General features: G+C 53.4%; 1 protein-coding gene across 1 annotated transcript in view; it reads left to right on the forward strand.

Annotated features, from left to right (window-relative positions):
• Positions 1-25,046, forward strand: part of PPP2R2C (protein phosphatase 2 regulatory subunit Bgamma) — a gene marked incomplete at its 5' end in the record, with an annotated part of 137,469 nt that overhangs the window by 100,869 nt on the left and 11,554 nt on the right. The window contains 2 exons of the mRNA XM_082610708.1: positions 11,347-11,511; positions 21,080-21,249. Of these exons, the coding sequence (XP_082466834.1) occupies positions 11,347-11,511; positions 21,080-21,249 (335 nt within the window). The remainder of the gene's footprint in view (positions 1-11,346; positions 11,512-21,079; positions 21,250-25,046) is intronic.

Raw genomic sequence — 25,046 nt, forward strand, 5'->3', positions numbered from 1 at the left:
AGTGGGCTTTCATCATCTGTTAGTATGAATGCCTCCCCCATTTTCTGCTGAAACCCTTGGGATGAAGAGCCCAGGCTGAGCCCTCTCTGTGTCCCCACCCATAATGCAGGTCCTGGCACATCGTAGGTGCTTATGAATGGATGTAAATGGTGACTTTGGAGGGAGGAAGTTCACAGTTTCCATCTGGTCTTAGGATATAGATGCCTCCCTGCAAACCTGGGCTCCAAGGTGGGGGGCTCCGAGACCCCAGACACTGAAGAGAAGCGCTCTGGGCTCTGGCAGAATTGGGCACAGATTCATTGCTTCACCTCCTTTGTCATCGATTTCCATGACTGCAAAATGGGCCAAATTCCTTATCCTATGGTTATTTGTAAGGAATAAAGGAATCATTCACATAAAGGGGCCTGGCAGTTGGCCAGTATTATTTTCCCCCTTAGACGATGGCCCCTCAAATACTTAAGACTGTTTCTCATAAATCCCTACATCTTCTTTGGTCATTGGAGCCCTTTTTCCCCAGTGCCATCTCCACATCTGTCTAAACAACCTCCCAGTCCTTTAATGCCAACTTTTTGAGGCCCTTAGGCAGCACTGGGTGATTTTTCTTGAGTTTGAAGCATCTTAAAGGTAACAGATTGCACAGGAGGCCTCAGCTGATGGACCTCTGCTTTATTTTTAGCACCCAGAGACTTCTAAAGATGGTTCAGTTGATTTTTCTCCCCACTGAGCGATTTCTCATGGTGGAAGCTGGCATCACACCAAGCCTTAGCCTGGAACAAATTCCTGATTCCCATTTATGGAGCAGGTGCTGAAGCTAGGCTGGATGTTGAAGCAGTTCCAAATCTTGGTCAGCACTCGGCCACCTGTGGACTGGGCTTATTTTCTGCACAGGGGGCTAAGGAGGGGACCGACCAAGGCCCCTCCATGTGCCAGGCTCTGTGCTGGCCAAAACCCTAGAGCCTGGGCTTCAACCCTGCCTTCAACACTCACTCACACAGCGACTCTGCCAGTCACTCAGGCCTTCTGAGCCTCACTTTTCTCTTCCATTCCAAGGAGTGTGCCTCCTGTGCTGGGGGCTGTGGGAGCAGAATGGCCAGTGAGTATAGGGGCTGATAGGCTGTAAACACAGGACCTATACCAGCCCATGACCACTGTCAAGCACCTTACAGGCTGCCTCTTTTCATCCTCCCAGAGATAAGGAAAGTGGGGCGAGTCTGCTTAGAAATGCCCTGAGTCTGAATCTCCAAAATCAGCTTTTCACCCAGAAAGCATGTTGTTAAACTGTTATCAGCACCGCTGCTTTGGGGGCTCAGCAAGGCCAGGCAGTTGGTTGGGTTGCGCTGCGGCCGAGGGCTCCTGTGCGCTGTCCGTGGTGCTGACTCCATCCGAAACCAGAGCTGCATCCCACCATCACCCTCACCACTTCCCACACCACCTTCTCCTGTTACTGAGCGCTGACTCTGTGCCAGACAGCACTCTGTCACCGTGCACATATCCACCTATTTAATCCGCCCGACATCGCTGTGGAGCAGACAAGATTAACATCCCCCTTTTACCGGGGAGTAAGCTAAGCCACAGAAAGGTTAAGTAATCTACCCGGAGTCACCCAGCTGGCAAGTGGGTGGGATTCAGACTTGGGGCATCTGGACGCAGAACCCACGCACATCCCTGTCACGCCACACTGCCCCTCAGTCATGGTGGCAACAGCCTCCAGGACAGCCACTGCTATTGCACGTTTATTGCAGGCGCTGAACTGAACGCACTGCGCTTACGACACCTGATCCTCACGGCAGCTCGTGTGGGTGGTGCTGTCCTTCTCTGAGAAGCGGGTGCACCTGCCCACGGCCCTCCTAGCCCTCAGTCACTCAGATCGTCCGTCCAGTCCTGTCAGTGCAATAACGTTTCTGGCTCTTGTTTTATATCCTAGGGGAAGCAGGTGCTTTTTGCACTGTTGCAGGACAGAGTGGGGATTGATTCGTAACCTAAGTGGCCGGATGCATGGGCTTTGGCAGCTGTCTGATGTTTCTCACATTTCCTCTGGGTGGTGGGACATGCAACTCTATGGCGCTTCCTGTCTCTTCCTGAAAGGCCTCTGTGGCACTTCTGTAACACACTCCTGATTAAACCCCGGACCACAGCCCTGTCAGCTGCCGTCTGTCCCTCCCTCTTGGGGCTCCAGCAGCCTGCCCTCTTGCAACTCCCCAGCTTTATGCTTCCCCCTCACCTGGAACACTTCTCCCAGCCTGACCCTCTGCCTGGATAACTCCTACTCACCCTCTGGCCTCGGCTTAATGCCTTTGCCTCAGAGGACCCTTCCCTGACTCTCTAGACCAGTCAGGGCCTTGTTATAACTCTCATCACATGCACCGTATATGTCTCTCCTGGAGCATCCATCATGGGGCTAATATCTGGTTTCACTGCTGGGCTGGGGGCCTGAGAGGTTGGGACAGGGTCTGGTTCGCCCCTTCTCGGTGCCGTGAGAAGGTAGCCACCTAGGGGTGTGTCCAAGCTCTGTCCCACCTTGGCTTTCCCCTCCCAACGCTGGGTTGGATACAAGCATGTAATCCAGCACAAACCCTCACTGTCTTTCCAGATGTCCTTCCAGGCAACAAACATTATACCTTTGGCACCTTGCTTAATTTCATGTTTGTTTCAGAGCAAGAGAAATACTGATTCTGATTTAACTCACTTTAATTGCTGCTAAAAGTACCAGCCATGTGCTAGGACCTTTATCTCCTTGATGAAGGAGATGTCATCTCCTTAAATCTTCATTACAGCCCTGCAAAGCAGATGGTATCCACTCATTCTACAGATGGGGAAAGCAGGGCACAGAGAGGCTGAGAAGTTTTCCAGAGGTCACACAGCTGTTATTCAGTGGGGCTAGATTGTCGAGCCCTGGTTTTTGTGACTCAGAAGTCATTTCTTGCCTGTCTAAGCATTTGGGAATCACGTAAGCTGGCTTTTGGAAGAGGTGTGCAGTCTGGCTCATCACGCAGAGAAAACACTCCAGGGTTTCAGTGGGCTTGGGCAGTGAGCCTTACTCAGAACAGCCCTTCTCCCACGGCCCAGCATGGCCCCAGCGACCTGGTTCTTCTCTTTGAGTGAGATTGCACCATCATAGTTAATAAGGTTCTGAGCAGGGAAGGGAAGGAGGCTGTTGTGGGCAGAATTTTGTCCCCCCCAAATCTGTATGTTGAAGCTCTAACCCCCAGCGCCTCAGGATATGACTGTATTTGTAGATGGGTCTTTAAAGAGGTGATTAAGGTAAAATGAGATCATTAGGGTGGGTCCTAATCCAGTATGACTGGTGTCCTTATAAGAAGAGGAGATCAGGACACAGACATATACAGAAGGATGACCACATGAGGACACACAGAGAAGATGGCCACCTGCAAGCCAGTGAGAGAAGCCTCAGAGGGAACCAACCCTGCTGACACTTTGATCTTGCACTTTCAGCCTCCACAACTCTGAGAGAATCATTTCCTATTGTTTAAGCCACCCAACTGTGGCATTTCGCTATGGTGGCCTGAGCAAAGTAGCCAGGCCTGAGGCACAGGTAGCCAGGAACCTCCAGGAGGATCTGACTCGATGAGGCCAGAGCGTTCACAGTTCATGTTTGTAGCCAGGTCATCTTTTGGAGAAAATTTGCTGAAAAGCAGCAGCTTTGGGCTTCCCTGGTGGCGCAGTGGTTGAGAGTCCGCCTGCCGACGCAGGGGACACGGGTTCGTGCACCGGTCAGGGAAGATCCCACATGCCGCGGAGCGGCTGGGCCCGTGAGCCATGGCCGCTGAGCCTGCGGGTCCGGAGCCTGTGCTCCGCAACGGGAGAGGCCACAACAGTGAGAGGCCCGCGTACCGCAAAAAAAAAAAAAAAAAAAAGCAGCTTTGCTGGCCATGCCCCAGCGAGACTGCCTCCCTGTGCAGGAGGCCTACAGGCCCCTCCACACTAGCGTCCTTGGGGGGCCTGTGTAGGACACCTCGTGCGCTGTGGCCTTTGGCAGAACCGCCTCCATCCTTACTCCGCAGCTGCCTGGTCACCATGGTAACAGCCCCCCCCCCCTTGAGCGTGTGCTGCTACCAGGACATCTGGATAAACCACACTTTGCTCAGTTCAGCCAGTGGAGCTCAAGGCCACATCCTTCTCCTCATGGAGCCCACTCTCAACATCCACCTTGCCCAGGATACAGCCCGTCCAGCGAGCCCCAGCAGCAGGGCGTTTGCGGGTGCTGACCCCGTGGGAGAGCTCCACGCTGTGTGGAGGTGCAGTCACTCCAGAACAGAGCGGGCAGTGGGAGGAACACCGGCTGGGAGTTCGGAAGCCAGGATTCCATCCTTGCTCTGCTTCCACCGCTGGCCCTGGGCCGGTCACCTCCCCACCCTCATCTCCCTCTCCTCCTTTGTGGGATTGGAGGGTGGGCGGTCCCTCCCACAGGGACATCCAGGTGCCCGACCTGAAGGGGGCTGCCCTCAGCAGCCCTCCAAGGGTTTGACTGTGTTTCAGAGCTCAGTAACTTGCTGTGTCTTTACAAGCATTTGTCGTGGCATAGCCGCTAAACCCCGTCACATTAGTTGATACTTGTGTAATTCTTTGGCATTTATGGAGTGCTTTCCATACCTATTTCTCACTGGAGCCCCTCGGTGGATCGAACCAATGATGTTTATTCATTTCACGTGCCTGACTCATTTTATGGTCAGCGGAGATTTGCCCAGGGGATGAGTGATGGCCCTCGTACCGGTGCCCCTGGGGTAGGTAAGGGAGACCAAGGCCCTGAGAAGTGCACCTCAGACCTCAAAGGAGCGAGGGCCACAGCAGCATAGCCACCTTCTCTCCAAAGTTTCAGGACCCTCCCAGTGGGATCCCACGGAGCGGCGTGGCTTCGAACTGATCGGCCATGGTGCCTGGTGCTGGTGTCACCCCACTGGTTTCAGGACACCAGGTGATGCTCTTGGCAGCAAGAGATGAAGGAGTTTCTATAAAAATCTCTGCAAACCTGATGACTCTGCAAAGGCTCACCTGGGTTACATTCCTGTGTCCTTGGCAGTAAGAACCACAGACTTCCTTCTGGAATGGAACAGGACAAACCCCTGTTTCTGAGCTTTACTGACCCCCAGGCGTCTTACACACTAGCAATAAAGGGAGGCTTCTGTTACAACAGCAGGATTGCAATCCCTCTTCTAAACCTGGGCTACTTCTAAACCAGTGGGGAGAGGTGGGCGCATGAATCCACCAGTTTATAAAGCTTGATGGGAACACGGCCACACCCATTCATTTCCATATTGTCTGTGGCTGTTTTTGCATCACAAAAGCGGAGTTCAGCAGCCTGGATGAGATGAGATCTTGTGGCCTGCTAAACCTAAAATATTTACTCTCTGGCCGTTTACAGAAAATGTCTGCCAACCCCTGGTCTAGAGGGTTACATGTGTGCTTATTCACACTTGGCCACTGAAGGAAAGAGGGACTGGAGCCAGGCAGCTGCCCGAACCAGAGCTATCTTCCCAGGCCCCTGGGTGCCCCAGGGAGATGGCAGCCCCTCCTGCCCACTTGTCCACGCTCCCTTGGCTGTGTTTTTCCTCTCGTGTTCCTCGAGCGTCAGCTCACACTGGTCCAGAGAAGTTGAGTGACTGGCCCAAGGGAGGCGCCGCATGGATTAAAGGCAGATTTAAGTCTGGAATCCAGGCTCCCTGGCAGCCAGGCAGCACTTGCCTTCTTAGGAGTTCACTTACAAAGCACCTACTCCTTGCCAGGCCCTGTCTTCAGCACATCACGTGCACCATCTTAATTAACCTACCGCTACCCTAGGAGGTAAGGCGTAACATTAACATTTTGAACTTGGGGTAACTGAGGCACAGAGAGGTTTAGAAACTTGACACACAGCTAGCAAGCAGACAGAGCCTGGATTCAGCCCCAGGCTGTCAGGGGCCAGAGTTCTCGTCCCCACTCTGCTTTGCCTCCTAAGTCACAGCATACTGCATACTGCGTATTGCAGGTTCTGGAACTCAGCTTAGTTCCAGTCCCAGGCTGGTCCCCCTCTGCCTGGCCCCGAGCAAGTGGCTTCTCTTTGCGGAGCCCCCATTTCCTCCTCCACAGAAAGAGGGGCACCTCACTCACACGTGGAGAGGATTGAACAGACACAGATGTGAATCCATCTGATCAGCCCGCAGGGCATCTCAGGTGGGCACAGGTACCAGTCTGGTATAAACTGGAGCCTGGGGTATAAATGATTTTGCCTGCACCCAGATGAGTGAAACAGATAGGTCAGCCAGTATTTGCAGCCTGAATAGAAGGCCTTCTCTTGTGGGTGGGGAGTAGGGGAACCCAACCCCCATTTTAGGGAGTTCACTCTAGCTGAGACTGGGGGGCTAACCAGAGGCGGGGAGCCCCACTGAGGCTTAGGCAGCCTGGGCTGAGGGCCAGAGCAGGGGGACCTCCAGGTGGACGAGCACAGGACACGGAGGCAGGCTGGATGTGATGGAGGGAGAGGGAGGGATCCAGAAGCTTCCCTGATTCCTGGCTCTGCGTTTCAGGGCTGGGGCTGCTAAAACAGGGAACTGCAGGGAAAGAAGAGGTCTGGAATGGAGGCAGAGGAAGCTGTCCATGATAACTAGCATGACACCCGTGTCTTTTCCCCAGCTTCCAGGAAGCAGATTGGGTGTCTGAGTTCCCAGTGGATGCCATAACTTTCCACAAACTGGGCAGCTTAAAACAACAGAAATCTATCGTCTCAGTTCCAGAGGCCTGAAGTTTGCAGTTAAGGTGTTATCAGGGCTGTGTTCCTCTGGAGCCTCCTGGGGAGGCTCCTTCCTTGCCTCTCCTAGCTCCTGCAGCCCAAGGCATCCCCCAGCCTCTGCCTCAGATGCCACATGGCCTTCTCCTCTGGGTGTCTCTGTTTCTCCTTTGGTGTCTCTTATAAAAACACTTGTAATCAGATTTAGGGCCTACCCAGGTGATCTAGGAAGACCCCCATCTTGAGATCCTCAACTTGATCATATCCACAAAGACCCTTTTCCCAAATAAAGTCACATTCACAGTCTCGGGGGGTTAGGATGTGGACATGTATTTGGGTTGGGGGGGCGGAGGGGAGGCACCCTTCAACACACTGCACTGGAGAAAAATACATCGCGCTCAGCCAAGGGGCGTGGACCGTAGCTAGTCTAACTTCTCCCTTCATCCTTTCCACGTGACCTGATCCCCTCTCCACCTACCTGTGTCTGACAAACTTTCCTAGGAGGGAAAATCATTCTTAGCTGCCAAAGTGTGAGTGAAAGTTAAGCAAAGCCATCAGACACTTGGAGTACACCTAGATGGAAAAATAGAACATGAATAATTCATCCAGCTTTGCCAGGGGGAGGGGAGCTTGTAAATGAGTCTAATTATGCTCCTTCCCAAGAGAGGTCAGTCCTGCCATGAAAAAAGCACTGGCTACACGTGGGATTCATGCAGCTGATTCTGAAGTGGGCATGGGGGAAGCCACCTGTGGGTTAATCCTCGAAATGAAAGGGCACTCCGGGGTCATACTCAACCCCTGATTTTGCAGATAGGGGAAACCGAGATTTACAGATGGAAGTGATTTCTGCATGTGGAACTGAACATTCCAGAGAGAGGAAAAACCAGACACCTGGCCCAAGGCCCCCAACTTCCAACCCAGCACTGCTCCTGCCAAAGTCCAGGCCACTGTGTACGGTCAAGTGTCTCAAAGTCCACAGGCATGTGGCCACTCAGGTGGGAGTCCCGGAGGAGTGTTTGTGGTGTCTGTTTGGGACGTAATTACCGTGCTCTGGAGGCTTCTCCACACCTACTTCGCTGGTCAGGAGTCCGTCTCCAGGCCCCTGCTCTGTGATGTGGCCATGGGGATTCAGTAGAGACGGCCCCTCTCGATTATTTGGCTCTCACACACCCGATGGCCAGTGCAGAGCTGGGCACCCACAGGAGATCCTCGTTCTGTGACGAGCGGAGCCAGAGGTCTTGGAGAAGCCGTCCCGGGACTGGGTGATGATGGACCTGCTTGGATGGCCACGCCCTGAAGGACGCTGTGCTGTCCTGGAGGTGCTGGGTCAGGCTGTGGGCCCTGGGATTCAGAGGCACACATTGGCCATGAGTGTGCCATGTCTTCCTCCCCCAGCATCAGGTGGAAAGGAAGCTCTGTGCTTCACATCATCTTTCCCCAGCACCCACTGTATCCAGTCCTTTGTTTGAAACAGCAAGAGAGATTCCCCGAGTGATGCATAGGCTGTAAGAGCCGTGGTCCACGGCTGTTGATGGGACTCAGGGATCGGAGACTCTGTCTCCTCAGCCCATGCACAGGGTCCCCGGTCCACGTGGGTTCCCCCCTCGGCCGGCTCTGTTTAGCCCTGGTTCAGGCATGTTAGCTGTAGAGCCTGCAGACACGACTGACCCCGCAGACTTAGCCATCATGGCCTCGTTCAGAGTTCTAGCAAGTGTTTGCAGAAGCAGGCCAAAGCCGAGCATGGTTGTTGTGAGGCGGTCAGGGGCGGTTAGAGTGCTGTGGGTCACGGGAAACAGGAAGCAGGAAGCACGTGCTCTATGATCAAGCAAAAGGCAACACCCGTTTGCTTGGCCTTGGCCCCTGTGTGAGTCTGGGACCAGGGTCTGGGGGCCTGAGAGAGGAGGCTTCACGCCACCACACTGCCCTCTCTCTGGCCACTGGCGTCCACAGCCTCCCAGGTTAGAAAGATGGTTCATATACCCCAGTTTCGGTCTCCACGAGCCAGAGTTCAGACATCATACCTCTGATCCCTTCTCTGTTGGACTGGATTCCAGAACATCTTGAGGCCGGGAAGGAAAGAGTCTGGACACTGACTCAGTCAAGAGGGTTAGGTGATCCTGAAGAAACAATCAGAAAGTCTCCGAGGTGACAAGAGCCTGCTGATTGTGCCCTGAGGCTCACGGCACAGCACGTGCTGGCTCTCAGACCTTCAGCCTGGAAGTGACAGCTTCGCTCGTCACTTCTGCCCTCCATTCACTGGCAAGAGCAACAAGTCACAACGGCCTGAGCCCCCTCAGGCCGGGTGACAGGTCTCCCTGGGATGTTGAGGGAACCACCTACAAAGCAAGGCATCTTTACTCCCTGAGGAGGCTATAACCCTGTGAAACACGATAAAAAAAACCCCGTCTCCTGACAAATGACACAACCGGGACTCAAACCTGACCTGTGTGCCCTAAGGCCTGGCACTTCTGTTTCTCCCAGGCCCTCTTTGGCTTTTGTGTCCCAAGTCCTGTGGGAGAATCTCAGTCCCCGTTTGCAGAACATCTGACAGGTGCTGTACTCATGTGCATCTCTTAAACGACGGCACTTTTTCTCCAGACACCATTTTAAGTTCAGTAGGAAATGAAAGCCGTTCTAAGCAGGCAGAGCCCATGGAAAGTCATCAGAGGGGGCTCAGGCTGAGAAGGATAGGGCTGCAGGCTTATGTTGGTGGAATTCACGTTCCAGAAGTCTTGGCTCTTTTTCTCTCTCAACCTTTAGTCTCACTTTTTCATGATTTAATCTCTGCTTCTTATCGTACCAGAAAACCACAGTTTCCTGGGAAACCAATTCAGGCACTGACGACCGACATAGCTCCTTTTTTCCCTCTCTTTCTATTCTGATGTGATTCTAAGTTTCTGGTTAATGGTGTGCTTCTAGCAAGCAAGATTTGAGCATCTGCACAGAGACCCTCCTCTGATTGCACAGATTCAACCATCTTTTCTGATGCTTTCTAAATTCTACTGTTCACAGAAGTCAGAAAATACCTCTTTCTTACTGAGAGAGGAAGCAGCCTGGAGCAGGTGGAGGAGGGGGTGCTGATAGCAGATGAATGTCAGAGTTTCAATCAGTATTTTCCAGATAATAAAAAATAATAAGAGCAACTGACATTCGTTGAGCTCTGCGATGTGTTAGGCAGTTGCCAAGGGCTTTGCCTCTTCTCATCTTCACAGCAAACCTATGAGGATAGAACTGTTAGCCCATTTTACAGATGAGGAAACTGAGGCATGGGGAGCTGGTTGGATGGTGGGGGGACTCACCCAGGATCACACAGCCAGGAGGTGGCAGAGCTGGCATTCTCTGAATCCAGAGCTCACATGCAAAGAAGAGGGAGGAGGGGGCATTTCCATCAGAGGGAACGGGCTGTGCAGAGCCCCCACGGGGCTGGGGAGACCAGAGACCGAAGGTGTCGCTGTTCGAGAGGAAAGTGCCTTTAGGGCAGAGCGACTAGTAGGATCTGAAGCCAGAAAGGTAGAGAGAGGCCAGGGTATGCCAGGCCTTGGATGCTACAGCAAGGGGTTATGATTTGCTGTTGTAGGCAACAGCGAATGGACAGGAATCCAGCCTCACCACTTACTGCTGAGTCACCCTGGACAAGTTGTTTACCCTCTCTGGGCTCCAGCATTTCAGTCAGAGATACTTCCTTTCCAGGCGACAAAATTCTTGACGCTAAACAGAAAATGGACTTATTGGGTCCTATATTTAACCGTCCAGGGGTTACCGTTTTCGGGTGAGTCCTCACCCAGGATTCTAAAGGTACTGACACATCTTTCTCTCCATCCACTCCGTCTTTGGGGCGGTCTGCCCCACCCCCAGGCTCCGGGTTTCCCCTTGTCATGGCAGCAGATACAGTCCCTTCCTCTCCACACCACCCAGCCCGCAGAGATGACAGCTGCATCCCAGCGTTCCCAGTATTCCAAGTCTGGAGCCCCTCCCCTGGCACATCTGACGCCATATGCTTATCCCTCGTGGTGACTGTGAGTGGGAATGGAAGGCACAGATTAGAGCTGAAAACCCAGAAAAGCAGAGGACCTTTTCCCCAAAGCAGAGTCTTGATGCTGTGGGCGGAAGGGAGTGGGGGCGGGGCAGGCGGGGGGAGGGGAACCAACCGATACCTGTCCACTGAGCTCAGACACGATTCACAGAGTGACGGGGAGAACTGCAGTTGTTCACACCTAGTGTGTCCACAGCCCAGCATGTAGTAGGCACTCAACAAACGCTCCCGGCCTCCTGCTTGGCAACTGAAAGAGGAGGGGCAGAGGGGAGAAGCCTCAAGGGTTGCCCTGCGTGGGGCCGGGCAGCGGATGGGCACTGGCTGGAGAAAGGGCACAGGTCAGGAAGGAGGCGGCAGTCCCGCCTTATGGGGACAGTGGGCGGGCACCCAGAAGGGACAACCAGCAGGCTGTTCGACGGCAGTCAGGTCTGCAGCTTGGGGACTGCGTGGCGGGGTGTTTGTCCAGGAGTCTCAGGAACGGAGCCAGCTCAGACGCGGGGTAGGTGGGTGTGCCGAGGAGAGGCGTCGGGAAACCCGAGGGTCTCCGAGCTGGGAAAGGCAGAGCCGCCCCTTCCTTGACTCGGCCACCCAGACATCGTGGACATCAAGCCGGCCAACATGGAGGACCTGACGGAGGTGATCACCGCGTCCGAGTTCCACCCGCACCACTGTAACCTCTTCGTCTACAGCAGCAGCAAGGGCTCCCTGCGCCTCTGCGACATGCGTGCGGCCGCCCTGTGCGACAAGCACTCCAAACGTAAGTGCGCATGCCCGCCGGGGGCCCCGGGGGCGGTAGACGTGAGCGGGGCCGTCCCTGTGCTGGAGCCTGCGGGGTGGGGGCAGGGGGCAGACGTGGCCCCAGCCGGGAGGACGGGGGCTTCAGTTCATCTCTGTATCCACCCCAGTGCCTACAGCAGTGTCCCGAAATACACACTTGTTGAATGAATGAACGAATGAACAAGTGAACAAATGAATGAGTGGTGGCCAGTTGGCCCCTGGAGGGCTTTATGAAAGACTGGGTGAAGGAGGCAGAGGGCTGTTGGGAGGGACAGGGTCACTGTCTTCCCCCCGGGAGCCTGGTTTCCCTGGGCAGCCAGAGAGGGCAGTGCTGCCACAGCCCCCAGGCACTCAGGCTCAGGACTGTCTGCAGCGATGTGATGTCCAGAAGTGGTGAGTGGTGTAAACAGCCGCCAAGAAAGCAGAGTGTAGGGAGGGTCATGTCAGTGCCACTGACTGAGGAGGTTACAGTGGAACAGTCTCTCTGAGGTGCTGCAGGAGTGTGCCATGCAGATCTCTGGGGGAAGAATCTTCTAGAAGGGGGACACTGCAGGGGCCAAAGCTCCAAGATGGGAAGGCACCAGTGTGGCCAGATGATGATGTCTGTATAATGGAATATTGTTCAGACATTTAAAATACTGACTTAGGAGATTTTTAATGACGTGGGGGAATGATGTTTAAAGATTCCGTGGGGGGAAAAAGCAAGGCAATGGCTACTTCACTGAAAGAATGGAAACAGAAAAGCATGGAAAGAAATACTTCCAGAAATTGTCCCTGAGTGTGTGTGCAGGATGGAATTTAGGGAGAATAGAGATGGTTTTGTGTCCGCCCACGCTGCTTGAATGACGTTCTTCGTGGGCTGGATGTGAGAGTCAGAGCCCCTCTCAGCTTCTGTAACTGTGTTAGCTGGTTCCCTGGGGTCTGAACAAGCAGCCACCCACCAGGGCGGCCACCACTCATACATTTCCCCAGCCCAGGCACACAAGCATAGATTCCAGGCACGTCCTCGTCCTACGCCTGGTGGTGTGGAGCTGCATGTGAATCAGCCCACAAAGTCAAGTACAAGAACTGTAACTTTATTTTGATGACTCAACTCCATTGAATTTCTCGTCCCCTCTCCTGGGGCTGTGGTGAGTATTAATTAACTATAGGGCCACGGAGGAGTCTGCCTCTCCTGAAGTTCCAGAAGGCTTTGGCACGGCCAAGGTATGAAGGGAGGGACATCGCACCTTCTGACTACCGGGGGCTTTTTCAGTGCCTGGTGACACTGAGGGCAGGAAATTTTTGCATAAATGCAAAAGTTATGCTTTTGGCATAAATGTTCATAGATGAAGTTGGCCTTTAGTTTTCTTTGCCTACACTCTTTGCCCAGTTTTATTAAGATGATTGTTCTCTTGTAAAATGAGCTGGCTGATTTCTCTTTTTTTCCCTAGAATATTTAGTATAATATATCAGCTTCTTGAAGTCTTAGTAAAACTCAAGTGTAAATCTTTTTTGATTATTGGTTTATGTAGGTTTTCTATGAGAGTTAATTTGCATCAAAAATGTATTTTAAATTTTTCTAGAATTTTCTTTTCATTCTCAAACTCAATATTCTGCACTTTCTCATTAATGCCGGTGACAGGATTGTTCATCAGTCTTTGTACAATACGTTGCAGCTTCTGTTTTCCTTCCCTCCTTTAATTTGCCATAAGTCGTGAGTAGAGGAGATATCTGCCCTGCTGTCTGCTTTCTCCAGATCGCGTTTGTTCTTAGCCCTTGTCTGGCAAGCAGACGATTGCCAATTAGGTAGTTATTTTTAATCAGAACAAATGGTTGTTATTGGAGCCAGGTCTTTTTATAAAGAGACTTGGAGGTTAGGACCCATTCTTTGCATCTCAGTTCTATCCATATACTTAGTTACTACTCAGAACTCAGGGGATGGCTGATAGAGACACCCCCAGAGATGAATGGTCACAGCATCATTTTCTCAGCAGATAAGACCGTGATTTTCTGTTCTCTGAAGGAAGGGCGTCCCAGATCACAGGTGGATCACGTGTTGACTTCTGCCGTTGGGCAGATGAGGAAACCGAGGTCAGAGAAATGCAGTGGCTTCCCCAGGCTCCTCCCCGTCAAGGGCAGAGCCAGGAAGCACGGGCTGCTGCTACCCAGCCCACAGCGTGTTGTCTTTCTCCAAAGCAGTAGAAATCCGGGTCTTTTGTCTGCTAGTCATTATGACAGGGTAACCATGGAAACGACTGTGCTTGAATCCTCAAAATAGACCGTTATTTCTGCTTTTCACAGCACAGAGTCTGCCAAAAGGGAGGGCTGTGCCGAAGCACGAAGATTCCCTAGAATAGGTGGTAATGACAATAGCTCCCCCTGGTGGAACCCCTATTCTGTGACAGCCCGATGCTGGGTGGGTGAAGCAGGAACCGCAGTTAACATTGGTCAAGGGCTTGCTACACACCAGGTGCTGCTCGAAGTTTACATCTCATTAAGTCCTGAGAGCTACCCTGTGATGGAGGTACTGGATTATTCATTTTATAGATGAGGAAACCGAGTGTATTGGTTTCCTCTGGCTGCTGTAACAAACAGCGGCTGAAAACAACACAGATATATTCTTTTACAGTTCTAGAGGGCAGAGGTCTAAAATTTAGGTGTCGCCACGCCTGCATTCCTTCTGGAGGCTTCGGGGAAGAATCTGTTTCCTTGTCTTTTCCAGCTTCTAGAGGTCACCCACGATACTTATCCGTCTTCAAAATGCATCATTCTAGGGCTTCCCTGGTGGTGCAGTGGTTGAGAGTCCGCCTGCCGATGCAGGGGACTCGGGTTCGTGCCCCGGTCCGGGAGGATCCCACATGCCGCGGAGCGGCTGGGCCCGTGAGCCATGGCCGCCGAGCCTGCGCGTCCGGAGCCTGTGCTCCGCAATGGGAGGGGCCGCAGCGGTGGGAGGCCCGCGTACCGCAAAAAAAAAAAAAAAGCATCACTCTAACCCCTGCTTCCATCATGCCATCTCTTCTGCCTTTGACCTTCCTCCTTCTCTCTTATGATTACAGAGGGCCCACCTGGAGAATCCAGGATAATCTCTGCAGCTTGAGACCCTTAACGTAACATCTGCAAAGTCTTGTCACGTGAGGTAGCATGTTCACAGTTTCCAGAGATGAGGATGCGGCCGTCTTTGGGGGCCATTATTGTTTATCACACAGAGGCACAGAGAGGTTAAGACATTTCCCTAAGGTCACACAGCTAGGTGGAACCAGGATAGAGGCTCCCGTAGTCTCATGCCTATCAGCCTGTGTTCTTTCTCACTTAATCTTCACAGAAGCCTGGAGAACAAAGAACTCTTATGGAAACTGTGGGTGAGCCAGGTCCATTTAAAGGGTCTGGGTGGGGTAGACTCCCAGGACTCATCCCTGGTAATGGATCTGGGGTAGAAAGACCAGACCTAGACCCCCTCTGCTGGAGAGGCTCCAGATATCTGGGGGCAGAGCCAGGGTAAAGCCCCCAACAGAGGGCACAGCCAGGGCCCTGTAGCTGGATCCTGAGGCCCGTGTGGCAGGAGCAGAGTCGGGGGGGTGGGGGTGAGGTTAGAGGCGCAGGAGAGAGGAGGCTCCACATGTGGAGAGCAGGGGGTCCACATGCAGAGGATTTACAGACCATGGCGGGGGCTCTGGGTTTATTCTGAAAAGACAGGAGCCACAGGGGGCTTTGCCTGGCTGTGTTTTAATAGGAGCCCCCTGGCTGCTGGGAGGAGGGTGGAAGTGGGGGCCAGCTGGGAGATTAGCCCAGTAACCCAGATGAAAGGTGCTGATGCTCCAAGCGGGGTGGGTGCGGTGAGTGGAGGGGGTCGGGTCCTGCATCCGCACGGAAGGTCGGCTTTGCCCACGGACTGAATGGAGAATGGAGAGTGAGAGAGGGTGAGGGGTGGCCGCAGGCTTTGTGCAGAGAGAGGGCGCCTGCCTTTATGGAGCAAGCAGACGGGTAAGTAAATAGGAGCGTGACAGCGGGCAAGTTTCTGAAGGCTTTGCGGCTGCTCTGATGTGGTCAGCTTTAAATGAAGGTGGTCGGAGGAGGCATCTCTGCACCTTGAAGAATGAAAAAGAGTGAGCCTGAGACGAGAGGCGGCAGAGGGGAGGGGGTGAGGGGCGTGCCGCGAGAGGGGCTTGGCTGCAGTGGGGTGAAAGGAGAGCTTCACCCCACTGGTACAAAGACAGAGAGGTGGGGGGCAGATCCTGCGGAGCGGGGGGGCATAGTGGGGTGGATGTTATTTTATCCAACGGGGTCCATCACACGGTGCTGAGCAGGGGACAGTTATAAGCAGAGAATGACAGTTGTTAACTCCTCATCAGTGAGAGTTCCTTGTGCCCACCGCCTTAGAGTGACCGCCTGTCCCTGCTCCCGCTGCACGGCCTCAGCCTTCCCGGTGGCAGGGTGGCAGGGGCGGGAAGGTGGCCTCGCAGGAGGCATCTCCCCCCAACAGTGGCATCGTGCAGGAGCGACAGGTACCCTGTGATCCGCAACCCCACTGCTTTTCCCTCTGCTGCAGGGACCAACCCCCTTCCTGGAGCCCAAGGTGGGAAAGTGGGACTAGGCTGGATACGTGTGCTCGTCATTCAAGTGGAGGTTCTCGTATGATATCAGAGCAGAGGAGGGACCCGTTGCCAGGGCAGCCAGGAGCAAGGACTGGGCAGGACCCGTCTGGCCTACAGGCCCGGCTCCTCCTGCGCGCTCCACCTCTGCAGACCTACAGCCCCGCTTCCGTATGTCCGTGTTTCTCTCCAGGCTTTCACTGCCCTGCGCCACTGTCCCTGAGCGTGTGGCTCAAGCCAGGGCAGTTCTTCCATCAGCCCTGACCTCCCTTCATCCCAGCCCCATCTGATCAATTCTGCCTGCTCCGTTTACCCCCCACTTCCCCACCCATGCCCAGAGAAGACCACCCATGTGCTGACAATGAGGAGTGGCACATAGCTGGTGCCACTGAGAGGGACACAGCAAAAGCCATGGCCCCCGGAGGCCACTTCTAGCAGATACAGGTTTCCCTGCTGCGCCTGGATATGTAAGTGGCATCATACTAGGTGGGGAGAGAAATATGTCGGGAAAGTCATGGAGAAGAGGCCCCATGGGCAGGCAGCACCAGAAGGTTCTGTCCACTCTGTGAGCAAGACTGGGCTCTGAGCCTGGTTCCAGGCTGGGCAGGGATGCTGGGATGACCGATGACAAAGGCAGAGCCCCGTGCCCCAAGAGCTCACAGCTGCATGAGGTGACCAGGCATCCTCACTGGTGCCATACAAGAGGGCATCCCGGGGCTGTGCGGGCAGCAAGGGTGAGCATTTGATTTCTTTGGAGAACATCTGGACAAGCTGCACAGAGAACAGGATGTTTGAATTGGGGTCCTGAAGGATGTACAGGAGTTGGTGAGAAAGACAAAGGCTAAAAATGGGAAAGGAAATTTCAGGGAGAGAAAACAATGTGGAAAATAACTATTAAAACAGTTATGCAGTTTTATCGAACAGCTACTCAAGTCTCTCACTGGGCCAGGTGCTTCTAGGTGTTACCCCTGGAGGTCTAACCATGCTTGTCCTCCAGGTGAGGAAACTTGGGCTCAGAGAGGTTAAGGGGCTTGCCTGAGGTCACCCAGAGCTTGGCTCTGCCCTGCTGCCTGGTATATGGCCCGGCAAGGGTTAGGATAAGGCGAGCGAGATGCCTAAGTTACAACATGGAAGGAGGCATTCATTTAAGGCGACCCCAGAGTGACTTGTTCAGTGTGGTGCCCTAGGGGTCTTGCTTGCCTCACCCTGTTTGAGGCCCTGGGAATTTGGGTACGTGAAGCTGGAGCAGCAGGCCGATTGGGGCCCAGCTAGGAAGGAGCTTGGCAGCTACATGTGGGGTCTTGAACCTTGATGCTGCGGGCACTGGGAACCATGGAGGGCTTTAAGCGGAAGAGGGACACATCAGAGTCGTGTGCAAGGCTGGAGAGGAAGGCTGGCCCGCACCTCAGGCTTCACTTCTGTTTCCTTGGATCACGGGTGATTCAGAGCCTCCCCAGGGTCCCTTCACGTCACTTAGGCGAGGGTGGCGGGAAGGGGGCTCCTCTCCCTTCCCCCGTGTGTGACAGCGGTGACACCCAGAGAGGAGGAAGCAATTGTCAGGGAACCAGCTAGGGTCACGAGAGCCTTAATTATGCAAAGTTATTTAAAAAAAAAAAAAGCTCGGACAGAGATTTCTGCTGTTTCGGAGCCCTCCAACTACAAAATAATTAGGGCAGGGGAGAGAGGTGGGATGGAGCCCACCACGAGTGACAGGGGCTCTGGGATGCAATTCTTTGAACTCTTGGCAGCAGTAATTACTGTGAAATGTCCCTAGTGATTCCATCAATTAGAAGGGAGACCCTCTTATCTCTTATTAATGGCCTGGGGACGTGCAGGTTGTGTTTGGGTCGGGGGGAGGGATTGATATGGAAGATTCTGCAGTCTTTTGACAAAAAATAGTTGTATCAAAAATTTCATAGAAATATTTGACAAGAAAACTAAGAACTTCTAGGTATAACTTTTTTCAGGCTTGTTAATATCCTTCCCACGAATCCTTTTCAGTTCTGGTGCTTTTGTGCCTAAAAAAGCCATCAGAAGTGCCCAAGTACAGCCAGAACTGAGGTTGCAGTGGGCCGTTTGGTGCTTCTGTTTTCAACTATGGATTAGGTCATCCTCTCAGCCCTTGACCTTTGTGGTTTCCTGCTCCTTAAAGCTAGCAGAAGACGCAGCCCCTGGCTCTGTGACACCCGGTGCGGATGCTCCTCTGTGATTTTGGTCCCCATCTGCCTACCGAAACCCCACAAAGCGTGCCAGGAGCTCTGTAGGGTGCAGGGCAGAATGAGCTGGACCAGCCCTAGTGGTTTGGGTGGAGGCTGGAGGAATCCACCGAGGCAGGCGAAGGGTACAAAGTCGGGGTGCAAGAGACAGACCCCACCTTATGCTTTTATATCTTACCTTCTGTCTGACGCCTAGCAGCAGAGATGCTAATTCAGTCGAGGGAGAGTTCCTGCCACGTACCAGGGGAAGTGCTGGGGGCCACCCAGATCCCTGAAGAGAGTTTGAGGTGCATCTTCTTTCAAACCTTCTGGCCCATTTCTCCCAAGTATTAGGTCTATACCCCTGTTCATTTAAAGACAATACAGGGGGGCTTCCCTGGTGGCACAGTGGTTGGGAGTCCGCCTGCCGATGCAGGGGACACGGGTTCGTGCCCCGGTCCGGGAAGATCCCACATGCCGCGGAGCGGCTGGGCCCGTGAGCCATGGCCGCTGAGCCTGCGCGTCCGGAGCCTGTGCTCCGCAACGGGAGAGGCCACAACAGTGAGAGGCCCGCGTACCGCAAAAAAAAAAAAAAAAAAAAAAAAAAGACAATACAGAATCTCAGTGCTTTAGTTTAAGTAAGAAATCAAGTATTGAATTTGTCTTTATTCCAGGCATCTGAGAGAAGAGGGAAATGTCATTGATTTAAATTTTTTGGCTTAACAAAGAAAAATTACGAATGTTTATACCTGCAAAAATAAAGGTGTCAGTGTACCAGGGCACAAAACACGATTATGTGAGATGACCAATCAGAATGCAGAGGTTTTAGAGGCTAAAGGTGACCCACAAGGAGGTCTCCTCCCCACTGCAGGGAGGGGAATCCTGGAGAAAACCAAATCTTGCCAAGCCCTTCCTCTCTCCGAGCCCTTCTGTGGCTCCCTATTGCCTACAGGATGACACCCTTCCCATGGCTTACAGCCCCTTGCTCTCGCCTTTCTCAGCCTATGTGGCCTTCAGCTCATCCCTGTCTCAGGGTCTTTGCACATGCTATGACTTCTGCCTGGAGTTCTACTCCCTGGTATCTCACTTCATTCATGTCTCTGCTCAGATGTGCTCTTCCATAGACGCCCTGTCTATCCAAATCACCAGCCCCCATTTCTCTCTGTCTCCTCACTTACTTTATCTTTCTTCCATCACGGCCCAATGGTATCACATGTCACTGAGTTTTACTGTCTGTCTCTGGGAGGAGAATGTGGGCTCCAGGAGAATGGGGGTGTTGCTCACTGCCGCATTCCAGGGCCTCAAACAGTGCCTGGCTATGGTGGGCGCTCAGTATGGACTGGTTAACTGAGAGGATGAGTGAATGCATGTAGGCATGACCACATGAGATGGTCCACCAGGAACTGTTTCCAGCCACCCTGCCGAGGGGAGCTGGGCAGGAGTTGTATCTCTGGGAAAGGCAGGAGCAGTGTCTACCTTGGACAAGAAGAAGAACGTGTTCCCAGATGGGGGGTAAGGGGCTGGGACAGACCTGGGAAGTGGGATATGGGACTTTCCCACATAGGAGGGGCCAGCAGGAAGGGCACTCCTGTGAGCCTCTGGGGACATGGGATCAGCTCTCTGCTTCCCTGTTTTAAGCCTGGAGCCTTGAGACCAGCAGGCAGGGCAGCCACTCAGCCGGTGCCCGTGGGGACAGCTGGACAGGTTGTCAAATGTTTAAAAGTCCTTCCAGACTGGCTGTAGATGGCTGCCAACCCACCACCCCATCGTCTTCCCTGACCCCCAGGCCCATCCATGGCCCAGGTCCTAAATGGTCAGCAGGGACCCTAATTTCCATCCTGCTGCAGCACCAGGGCCACTGTAGGATCTGATTGTCCAGTGAGGTGGGCAAACTATTGGGACAGCCAACAACAGACATGGAACTTGGAAGAGCTTGTCCTGCTGCATGGGAACCTCCTTGTGTCAGGAAGGCCTGGCTTTGGGGGACAGCAGGGAAGGGATGCTGCTTGGGGAGCCACTCACTGCCCACTCCGGGACCTCTGGTAAAGGCAGCAAGCTGTTGCCTTCAGGGGTCAGGTAAGCAACTTCCTGTGTGGAGCAGCTGGTCTAAAATAATAGGAGGTGGGTGGCAGGCAGCAAACGGGACTCAGGCTGCATCCGTGGTGGCGAGGTTTGGTTTTGCTACAACCCGCATGGCAGCCAAACAGAACATACCTATGAGTGGGGCTTGGCCATGTGTGCCCAGTGCACCATGAACAGAGGCCCCAGAGCCAGTTAGAACCACAGGCGGTGCCCAGCCTAGTCCAGGACGTGGTCCAGCACCTTCGAGGATGCCCGGACACCTCACAGTCCTGGCATTTGGCATCACCAGCAGGAGGCAGCAGAGAGCAGCAAATTGAGTACAGGTCTGGGTTCAAATCCCTACTCCACCACTTTTTCCAGCTCTGAGGCCGTCCATGCCTCAGTTTTCTTGGCTATAAAATGGGAATATTAGTGGTACCGACCTGATGTTTTTATTGTGGGGTTAGATAAGGTAACACACAGGAAAGGCTCAGCACAGAATCTGACTTAGAGTAAATGCTCAATAAACACTGTTCCAAGAGCTGGTTCTTCCCTCTTTGGAGGATCCATCTGGGCCTGGGCCTGACCTGTATTTAGTTATAAGTTTGATGAATGAATAAATGACCTACCGCATGAGCCCAGAGTGGAAACGGAGTCATCTGTTGTTTGAACCCCACGGGTGGGAGCGGCCCAGTGATGGTGGTTGTTTTTGTCTCCGCAGTATTTGAAGAGCCTGAGGACCCCAGTAACCGCTCCTTCTTCTCGGAAATTATTTCCTCCGTGTCGGACGTGAAGTTCAGCCACAGCGGCCGGTACATGCTCACCCGCGATTACCTCACAGTCAAGGTCTGGGACCTGAACATGGAGGCGCGGCCCATAGAGACCTACCAGGTGGGCCCTGATGCCTGGAAAACCTCGCAGCCCCTCTGCGGGTGGGAGACCCACAGCCGCCCTTCCTGGTGCTGAGAACTCACACTGAGGGGCTTTCCCAGCTATAGGGCGGCTTTCATAAGCCCATTTTGCAGGTGAAGACACTGAGGCTTGAGAAATCAGGCAGCTCATCCCACATAGCTCAGCCAAGGACAGGAGAACTTGCTCAGCCCCGCCTCACGGGCAGCTGTGTGTCCTCTGCTTGCAGGCTCCTGCCCTGAGGTAGGGCTGTGACTAGGCCTGCAGCCCAAGGTCCAGGGGACAAAGATGAGCATCAGGCTGGGCTCCGCTTGAGGGTGCAGACGATGGCTTCCCTCCCCTGGAGCCGGCGTCTGCAGTCCTACCATTAACGCAGGCTAAGCATTGCCCTCTCCCAGGGAGCATCCTTAGCTGGTGATACAGCAGTGAAATGGGAGCGTGGTACACTTTTAAATCCTCCGTGCAGGCTTTCTCAGCCAGGCCTACAGGACAAAGCATGGACACCTTCCTGGAAAGTCGTTTATTATTTTTCCATTAGGATTCATCCATATATATTAGGGACTAGAAAACAAAATTCTTGTGATGTTAAAATTTGGCGGGGACTGGAAAGAAACGGGACTGTTTTAAAGCTGCGCCAGTTATGTCTTTAGCTGGGGCAGTCTGGGAGGCTTCTTGAAGGAGGTGACCTTTGTGCTGGACCTTGTAGGATGAGTAGGATTTGCTTGTGCAGATGTGAGTGGCAAAACAGTACCCCCCCTCCAGAAGACCCAGCCAAACCCTCATGGTGTCACCAAGTATTGGGTGCACAGAGTGCCACATATATTTTTCACCTGTATTCCTTACTGCCCCTGTGAATGGGTTGATATCGGCCCCACTTGACAGTAAAGGAACCTGGGATGCTGAGAGGTTAGGATATGGGGAGCTGCCTTACAGTTGAGCAGTGACAGATTCGGGGCCCAAATGGGAGCTGCACAGCCCCCTTTCCTGTCTTCCTTCCCTGCCAAGGCCTGGGGGAGGGCAGTGTCCTGGGAGGCGGAGGGCCCCCACTGGGAAGGGGCACAGAGCTGAGAGGGGAAGACGGGGTACTCAGAGTCTGACCTGGGACACATGTGCTTCTGGCAGCTCCACGGCCACAGGGACATCTGGGGCGGCTCCGGTGCCCTTGCCCCGCCCCCCAGCTTCCTCGGGATGACGGATTCATGAAAGGGCCCCTTTGTTAGCCACTTGTGTTTACTGCAGGCCTCCAGCTCCCACTGCACTTCCCAGGAAGGGGTCAGCCCCTCCTCTACCCTTGGGAATGGGAGGGTCAGAGATTGGGGCGGGAATGACTTAACCCCTGCTCAGCCCTGTGGGACTGACTGTTCTGGCACCTTCCCAGAGCCTGCCCAGGGACATGACTGTGTCCAACCCTCTGAGGCCCCTCAGCCTTTCATGTCCCTGGTGTCAGCAAAAGCCCCTAGACCCTGAAGCTAGGTGCAGTGTTTAATGTGAGCATTTTGTGGGGAGAGGGTCCAGAGCCTTCAGATTCCCAAAGCACACGAGGACCCAATAAAGCAGGAGAATCACTGCTCTGGAGGGCCAGCTCCAAAGCTGGGTGCTTGGCTTCTGGCCCAGCTGACCTATTGATTCTAAAATAGTAATCTTTACATAAAACCAACATAACTAACATTTTTAAGCTGTTAGGTGCTAGAAATTGTGTAAAACAGAATTGTGTTTGGCTGACTTGCAGTACTGAATAGATAGGGGCTTTTCTCCCTTCACAAGAAGCCTGGAGTATCCTAGAATACTTAGTGGCTTTGTGACCTGCTCAGTGTCCCAGTAGCCACTTCTGTGATTTAGTTCACCATCGTTTGAGTGTTGGTTTTCTACCTTCATGTTTGATACCTCATGGTGGCAAAACGGCTGCCACAACTCCAGGAACTATGTTGACCATCCATTCAGGAAAGGAGGAAATGTGAAAGGCTGTGCTGGTTGGATCTGTGGTATGTTTTATTATGAACACAAAAGCTTTCCCAGAACAGTCCTGAGAAGACCTCTTACAACTCATTGGCTAGAACAGGCCCATGACCAGGCTGGAAAAATTAGTAGGTTTATGGCCTCTGTGGTTGAAGAAGACAGGGAGAAAAGGGTAGGGATGGGTGCTGAGTGAGCCTTAGCACGTGCTTCATTGACCTAAGACCTTGGCACACTTTTCCTCTTCTCAGCCTCCCAGCTGTCCTGGGCAGTGGGGACAGTGTTCTCTCTATCCCATTTTATTTGGAGAAAATTGAGTTAAATGGCATATCTGTGGTGGTAGAGTAGCAAGCAGCCGACCTTAGATTGGTCTTTCTTACTCCATAGTCAACACCCTTCCTCACCCTGCCACCAGAGGGCAGGAGGCACTCAGTATGCAGGAGAGAACAGCACGCGTGTTTGGACGAGTGCATCAGTGAGGCTGCCTTGAGTGCAAGGAGCACACACAAACCTGCCAACCTGGAGGGGTGAACTCGAGCATCTTAACAATCTGTCTGTGTCCAGGAATGACCTCAGGCACCATTTATCCCTATTCATCTTAGTCGTACACATACTGGGCTGGTGCTTTGTGCCCCACTAGACCCTGGGCTCAGAAGGAGGGAGGAGCCGTGGCCTCACCCTCAAGGGTCCCAGATGACAGGAACACAGTGAACCTGAGCCTGGTGTGGCCATGGGCTAGGAGACCTCTAGCCACAGACACACACCACGTGAGAGGCGCTGAGGGCTTTTGAGAAAGCAGAGTGGAGAAAGGGGAACAGCTGGGGGAGGGCCCTGCTATTTCTTCAGACAGATGGCCCACCTGGCTAAACTCTAGGCTAAACCTAGAGTTTAGCCAGCTCTGAAGCTGGGTTTTTTAAGATGAATAAGAGGTTCCCCGACAGAAAAGGACAAAAAAAAACCCTTTTTCTTCCCCACCCCTCCCTGCACTTGACCCTTGGTTTGTGGCCAATGTCACTGCCCAGCAGGAGTTGGACACTTTTTTCTCTCCATCCCTCCATAGTTAATCGGGGCCGCAAACACCTACCTGGTGCTTTGCCCCATGGTCGTCGCCCTGAACCCTCATGCTCTTCTCCGGCGGGGGGAAATCTCATGACCCGCTTTTCAGACGGGAAACCTGAGGCTCATAGCAGCTCAGTGACTCCCCTGGGTCACAAAGGGCAGAACCAGGAGCTCAGGCTTCATGTTACCCATTTACCTGCCCCTTCTGCCACCCAGAGGGCAGGGCCATGTCCCCGAAGAGAGCTGGCACCCAGGAGGCCCCGTGGTTACAGAGCTTGTGGGATGGGGCTACAGTCAGATGGACGCAGGTCATGGGGCATCACCATCTCTCCTGTGGTGTCTGGTGACCCTGGGAGAGGATCCTGGCCTTCCACTTGTACGCTGTGTGACTTTGGGCCAGTTACTTAACCTCTGAGCTTCAGTGCCTCGTCCATAAAACAGGACAGGTGGCGCCTGCCAAGATCACGCTTGAGAGGCCTGTGTGAATTCTCCTTCCCCTTTTCTCCATGATGGTCACCAATGTGCCCACGGTGACTGTTGTCCTCAGGGGACATGACCCTATACCAAATAGTCACTTACATTTGACCCCAGAACAGCCCATGAGGTGACTGCTCTTATCACTTTAAGGATGAATCAACCAAGGCTCAGAGAGGGTGAGGTCACTGTCCAGGGCCACACAGCCAGGGAGGAGCAAAGCCAGGATTTGGTCCCCTTCGGCGTTATTCTCTTTGTCACTGTGACTGTCCCCTCTCTGGCCACAGCTCAGG

This window comes from Mesoplodon mirus (assembly GCF_964341445.2).
Source record: "Mesoplodon mirus genome assembly, chromosome: 2".
Taxonomy (NCBI): Eukaryota; Metazoa; Chordata; class Mammalia; order Artiodactyla; family Ziphiidae; genus Mesoplodon; species Mesoplodon mirus.